The sequence below is a fragment of the Phoxinus phoxinus genome (genome assembly GCF_949152265.1).
Source record: "Phoxinus phoxinus genome assembly, chromosome: 22".
Taxonomy (NCBI): Eukaryota; Metazoa; Chordata; class Actinopteri; order Cypriniformes; family Leuciscidae; genus Phoxinus; species Phoxinus phoxinus.
In genome coordinates, this window is record NC_136897.1 from 795,234 (window position 1) to 802,477 (window position 7,244).

Genomic DNA, 7,244 nt, shown 5'->3' on the forward strand with positions numbered 1-7,244 from the left:
ACACACACACACACACACACACAATATTTATTTTATTTATTCCTGTGTTCAAAGCTGAATTGTCTTCAGTGTCACATGATCCTCCAGAAATCAGTGTAATATGATGATCTGATGATCAAGACACAGTTATCATTATTATCAGTGTTGAACACAGTTCATATTTCTGTGGAAACTGATATATATTATTTTTCAGGATTCTTTGATGAATAGAAAGTTCAAAAGAACAGCATTTATTTGAAGTAGAATCTTTTGTAACATTATAAATGTCTTTACTGTCACTTTTGATCAATTTAATGCGTCCTTGATGATTGAAAGTATTAATTTATTTTCTTTTTTTTATTCTTACAGACCCCAAACTTTTGAATACAGTAAATATGCTTCTTTGAATATTAAAAAGTCTGTTGCCCCTCTTACCGAGTTTTATATAAATTTTTAGAGTAGTGCAAGTTCATTTATAAAATTAACATTGATTTTTGTGAAAACATTCAGTTTTCTTCTTCTGCTTATAGTTATTTCACTTTTGATATATATATATATAAAAAAGTCAGTTTGGGAAATATTTCTCATGAACAATTATGCTATGGGAGCCGATCTCATAAATTCTGAGAATTTGCACTTATGTTTATAATGTTTTTCCCAAAACTCCCTGAATTTGATAGTCGGTGTTGAGATAGAGGAATAATATTAAGAGTATTTCTACACATTAGGAACATATAATAACACACAGATGAGCATTCAGTTGCTCAGGTGAAATATGCTTCTCTGAATGAAGTGATGAAGAGGAGATTATAAGACACACACACACACACACACACACACACACACACACACACACACACACACACACACACACACACACACTCACATGGCCTTTTCTGCGTTTCGAGCCTGAAAATAAAAACAGAAATCTTAATGTCTCTCATATTCACGATATAACATGTATAATCATACACTAATACAGATAATATATCATGTGTGGAAGATTCACTTCAGCAACTATCTGCAATATATCACAACATACTGCGTTATATTATATTATTGAATTATATATACATATATATTCTCTCTCTCTCTCACACACACACACACACACACACACACACACACACACACACACACACACACACACACACACACACACACACACACAGTGTATGTTGTGATATATTAATAATATATAAATGAATAAGCCTAAAAGAATCGCGTTAATGTTTTTAAATCTTTGCGCCAGCGGTGAAGGCTACAGTCCCGCTGCTGTGTTCGTGTTGTTAAAGAAAGCTACTCTCTTTTCTAATACACGAGTGCTCATTAAAAAGACTTTAGCTGAAGAGGAATATTTATTTTACCATGTTTGTGGTTCAGATGTTCAATCCTGCGTGAACTCAACGGTGAGCGCGCACGACGCACGGATATGACGTGTGGTTACACTGCACCACTTCCGGCGCGCCAGCGATGACAGATCAAACTGAGACTGGAGAACCGAGAAATAGGGCCGCCATCTTGAACCGGTCGTACTCCTAGTTTCGTTGCGAGGCAGCAGTGAAGATGCCAGAGCACTGTGGAGCATTCTCTTGTTCTAATCGGCGGACAACCGCAAATAGGGCCCGGGGGATTACTTTTCACAAGTAAGTTTTAACATTACCGTACTATTGGTTGTATTTTGTGAATAGAATATTACCAGATAATTGAGAAGGAGCAAGGATTTTTGGTATTACTAGGCTATGTTTACTTCACCCGGCATGGAGATGTGGAGTAAAGTAACGTTAATAATGACAAGAGCTTCTCGGTTATCAGATAACTTACAAGCATTCAACGGCCCTGTATAAATATATATAAATATAGATTATTTGTGTTTGCGCACGTGATATCAGGAAGCAATGTACGTTAATACACACAATAACGGCGATGTACCCCTTCCCACTTCTGCTAGTTTTATTGAGATCTTATCCTGTGCGAATTGGCCATTAATATTACAGACGTCCTGTGGTAAAATTACATTATTACTCCATCTACCCATGTAAAGTTAATACAGTCCGAATAGGGCTTTAGATTACAATTGACACAATTATTCTATGTAGAAATAAAAATAGTATTATTGGTATAATAACATTGGCCAGTGAATTTTACACAAGAGTGTATTATCAGTGCTGGGCAGTCACTACTTGTTGCTTAGCTAGTAACTTGGTATTTTGTTGTTAGCTTCACTATTTGTATTTACTGAATCAAGTAACTTTTCAGTAGCTTAACTCCTTTATTTCAAAATAGGAGTTTTGTTGAAGAAAGGTTCTAAGAAATATGAAGGAAGAAAATAAGCTTGACCTCCTTAGAAATGTTTTTATGTAGACTCTCCAAAATCTTCCGTTTTAATTTTGAAGGTTTCCCAAGGACAAAGATGTGAGGAAGAAGTGGGAAGTGGCTTTGAGGAGAGAAGGATTCCGTGCCAGTGATTCGTCAGTGCTTTGCTCTCAACACTTTAAGCAGGGGGATTTTGACCGGACGGGTCAGATTGTCCGACTCCGAGATGGTGTTATTCCCTCCGTCTTCAGCTTCCCGGTTCACCTCCAAAGGGTAGTGTATCCTCATAAGGCTGTTAGCATTCATACATGTAAATATTATATTATCAATCACGGGGTACTAGGGTAAGATACCTATCCCTTTATACATATTTCATTGTGTGTTATGCTTCTTCATTTTAGTTGGAAAAGGCCAGGGCTACGTCGACCTCCAGAAGAGCCGAAGAAAGCCTGTCCGTGGCTTCTCCGGATTCCCAGGAAACGGCGACCTCAAGCCCACAACCTCAGCCTAATGATGTGAATATTTCTACTTTAAACATCATATCATAATGTTTCCTGGACATATTAAAATCTCACTTGTTTGCTGCCACTCATATTAAACACGCTCACAAATAAACCCATACACACACAATTTAAAGGGCACCTATTATGACATTTAAAATGTTCCTAATGTTGTTTAGGGAGTCCCCAACAACAGTTTTACATACATGCAATGTCAAAAACACTTTAGTTGTCGTATAATATGCATTTATTTTTACCTGATTTGCTCACCGACTCCCAAATGATTCGTTCAACGACTCTTTTTCCAAACCCCTCCTTTGCGCGACGCTAATCTGCGTTGATTGGTCAGATGACCCAGCAGTGTTTACAGAGATAATACTTATTTTTAACACGGAGTGCAATGATGCTTTTATCAATTAAATTGTGTTATAATAATGATTATAGTCCACTGCTTTGTAGTTTGTAGTAAAAAACTAAAAATAAGATAAAGAATGTAATGTTATGTTAGCGAGCATAGCCCAGAGTTCATATTGTAAAAGCACAATCAGTCTTTGTTTGCGTTAGCCCGATGCATAAACAACGTTTAAAAAAAAAAAAAAAAAATGCAGTTACGTTACTACGAGGTATTATTCTATTCTTTAAGACAACTCCGAAAACAACGACAAACACTTCACATATCTCAATACAATTGTCATTGAAGACCTAGAAGCTAAACAGTGCTTACACAACAAACAAAATAATTATTAAGCATGCTACATAAAACATAAAAGCAACACTTATTAATAACACTTACAGGTTGTGATACGGAGGAGGAAGCTGATGCAAATACACTTGGAACTGAACCTTCCTTCAATATCAGCCGGCTCGCGAATCCAAGTTTGATTGCATTTAAAAAGCAATCGTCTTCAAAATGGCGCGAACAAAGCACAAGGCTCGGACTATACTTCTGTGGTATAGTTGTATATATGAATTGTAGCCACTTAGTCTTCAAATGCTCCTCCTTGGGCAGATGAAAAAAGTTGAGTTTGAGCCGCACTTCAGAACACAGCGTCTCGTCGCCATGATGTTTCCCTGCTGGCCTTGGAGCGCAGTAAGTGGGCGTATCGTATTCAAATAACTTGACAAGTTGACGTCATCTAGTCAGAGAAAAAGCTTCGGTCTTCTAACGATTCATAAAAATGACTCAGAGTCGACTCTTACTTTTGAAAGACAATAACTTTATATACGGTGCACTTTCATATTTCAAACTTTACAGTGTTGTTCACTTAGATCTATGTTACACACTACATGAAAGGTACATTTCAAAATTCCATAATAGGTGCCCTTTAAGACACGTTGAACATGCATTGCTGGTACACACACACACACACACACACACACACACACACAGTGCTGGCAGTGGCTTTGACAGGTGATGACTATAAGAAAGAATGTAAACTAGTGGTGTCAAAGTGACGTTTGTGAAGTGAAACATGTTCATCCCTCTTTCTACTAGGATCATGGCTATGCCTTGCCTGCTTCTCCTACCGCTCTCAAGACCAGACTCAATGAAGCCTTGGCAAGAGTGGAACGTCTAGAGCGAGAGAAGAAGAACTCCATGGCCAGGGAAAAGAGGGCAAAAACCACAGTGAAGAGTCTTTTGGGGGATTTGAGGGAAAAGAACCTCATTAATGAAGAGCTCAAAGAGAAGCTTGAACTCTGGTGAGACACAATTAGCACTTTGAAATTCATGTACATGTTATTCTTCTCACTCTTTTTATTAAACTCCTTAGTTATTATCTGAAGGGGACTTATTAATTTTAAATCATAACATGTCAGATCTTCAGATGGACCTCATGGCAAAGCAAGGCCACGAGTACACCAAGGACTACAGAGAGTTTGCACTCACGCTCCATCTACATGGTCCAAAGGCATACGAATACCTCAGAGAGACTCGACATTTTCCCCTCCCACATCCACATACAATACACAGGTAGGCTTAATGTTGTCTGAATTTAAAGGAACACTCCAACTTTTTGGGACTTTAGCCTATTCACCTTATCCCCCAGAGTTAGATAAGTCCTTACATACCTTTTTCATCTCCGTGCGTGCTATAAGTCTGTTTGACGCACCCCCCGCTAGCCTAGCTTAGCACAAAGACTGGATGTGAATGGTTGCAGCTAGCATACTAATCCAAATGAGTGACAAAATAACGCAAACATTTTCCTATTTACATGTTTTGATTTGTATAGTCACAGAGTGTACAAAAAACAAAGTCACATGAGACAGACATATTTTAACCGTATAAATACTGGGAACTATATTCTCTGAAGGCGAAGCACTGCTACTTGGGCGGAGTGATAACCGCAGCACCTGAGACGCGCCGTTGTTTCTTCTGTCAACAAAACCAACGTGACTAAACTATCTATTAGCGGACGTGAATGGTGATCATGGCTGATTTTGAGGAAATTTCTGATGATTTTTACTTGGTCAATATCCAGAGCAAGTAGCCATTTCTTCATCCGGTCAGCGTTTTTAGTTGGAATTCTATGAAACATCATGATATTACCTGGTCTCCCCTGTTTAGTGTCACCGCTCTTTACAATACAGCGAAAATCCATGATTGTAAACTACGCTTTTACTATTTATAAGTTGCTGACTCTGTTACCCAAACTCTGAAAGAACTCTCTGCTCCTCACCACGGCGCGTCTCAGGTGCTGCGGTTATCACTCCGCCCAAGCAGCAGTGCTTCGCCTTCAGAGAATATAGTTCCCAGTATTATACGGTTAAAATATGTCTGTGTCTCATGTGACTTTGTTTTTTGTACACTCTGTGACTATACAAATCACAACATGTAAATAGGAAAATGTTTGCGTTATTTTGTCACTTATTTGGATTAGTATGCTAGCTGCAACCATTCACATCCAGTCTTTGTGCTAAGCTAGGCTAGCGGTGGGTGCGTCAAACAGACTTATAGCACGCACGGAGATGAACAAGGTATGTGTGGACTTATCTAACTCTGGGGGATAAGGTGAATAGGCTAAAGTCCCAAAAAGTCGGAGTGTTCCTTTAATGTTTGGAAATTACAGATGCAAATACGTTGAAAACCTTCTCCAAATGTTTTACAGGTGGATGCGTTCGGTGGATGCCAAACCTGGCCTGAACAAGATGATGCTGGAGAGAAGATGCCAGAGAGACCAGGCTAAATATGGATGTGTTGCACTCATGTTGGATGCCATGTCCATCAGAAAACATGTGCAATATAATCCACACACACAATCCATGTCTGGTTTTGTAGACATGGGCGATGGAAACAGTGAGACTGATGTGGCTACTCTTGTGTTCATGGTGGTTGGCCTACAAGGACATTGGAAGGCTCCCATTGCTTACGTCCTGACCAAGTCTCTCTCTCCAGAAACACAAAGGCTCCTTCTCAGTCATGCTTTGGAGGAGCTGCATGCACGGGGCATTAGGGTAGTGTGTGTTACGATGGATGGTCATGCCTCCAATGTCAGCATGTGCAACCAGCTTGAGTGTGCGCTGAAGAGAGACCCGCGAGAGCCGCTTCTGACCAGTGTCTCGCATCCGGCGACTGGCGAGAAACTATTTGTAATATGGACGCTTGCCACATGCTCAAGCTGGCACGTGATATGTTGCAGGTAAATAATGATCGTATTTTCTCTGTTCTGTAAAGTGTATTTGTGGATTGTGTAAAGCGCTATATAAATATGTATTATTTAAATTATTTGTGTAAGGTGCTGAGCGCTGCAGAGAGGGGGATCCGCCGAGCTTCAACAGTCACACACACTGTGCGGGAGGAGACTGGAGCAGAGGATGTTTTCCTTCTTGGAGAGCACATCGAGGAGACCCAGTTTGGCATCGGCAACCATCAGTCTGACTTGTTGTCATTGGTTGTGTCTGTGTTTTTGAAGATAAGGCTCCACCATGTTGCCAAACTCGCCTCTCTTGAACTATAGAAAGGGAGCATGAGAAAGAAGCTCTGCAAAACAGTCCTCTTTCTGTCAGAGTGTGTGTGTGAGAGTGTGTGTGTGTGAGAGTGTGTGTGTGTGTGAGAGTGTGTGTGTGAGTTAGAGTGTGAGTGAGAGAGTGTGTGTGTGTGTGAGTGAGAGTGTGTGTGAGAGTGTGTGTGAGTGAGAGTGTGTGTGTGAGTGAGAGTGTGTGTGTGAGTGAGAGTGTGTGAGTGAGTGAGTGAGAGTGTGAGTGAGAGTGTGTGTGTGAGTGAGAGTGTGTGTGTGTGTGTGTGTGTGTGTGTGTGAGAGAGAGCGAGTGTGAGTGTCACAAATCATTGTTTTTTCAACTTATTAAAATATATTTCTTTACTGCAACTATCTGTTTCTGCTTCTTTATCATATTTATAGTGTGTGATTTATAAAATACCTTATATCCTACATCACATTTTGATTTTGGACGTCTGGTCACTTTATATCTTATATCAGAATATTATATTAC

General features: G+C 39.6%; 1 protein-coding gene across 5 annotated transcripts in view; it reads right to left on the minus strand.

Moving 5' to 3' along the window:
- The window catches only part of isy1 (ISY1 splicing factor homolog), a 14,208-nt gene extending 12,735 nt beyond the window's left edge, over nt 1-1,473 (minus strand). For 4 of the 5 annotated variants that reach the window (XR_013796003.1, XM_079598322.1, XM_079598324.1 and 1 more), the window contains exons 1-2: nt 1,347-1,434; nt 866-888 (exon numbers count right to left, since the gene is read on the minus strand). Coding sequence is in view for 4 of the 5 variants with exons in the window: in XM_079598322.1 (XP_079454448.1) it covers nt 866-888; nt 1,347-1,349 (26 nt within the window). In the remaining variant the exon portion in view is untranslated. Of the gene's footprint in view, nt 1-865; nt 889-1,346 lie in introns of all 5 variants that reach the window. The other variant, XM_079598321.1, reaches the window with a different exon arrangement.
- Nucleotides 1,474-7,244: the final 5,771 nt, after the last annotated feature.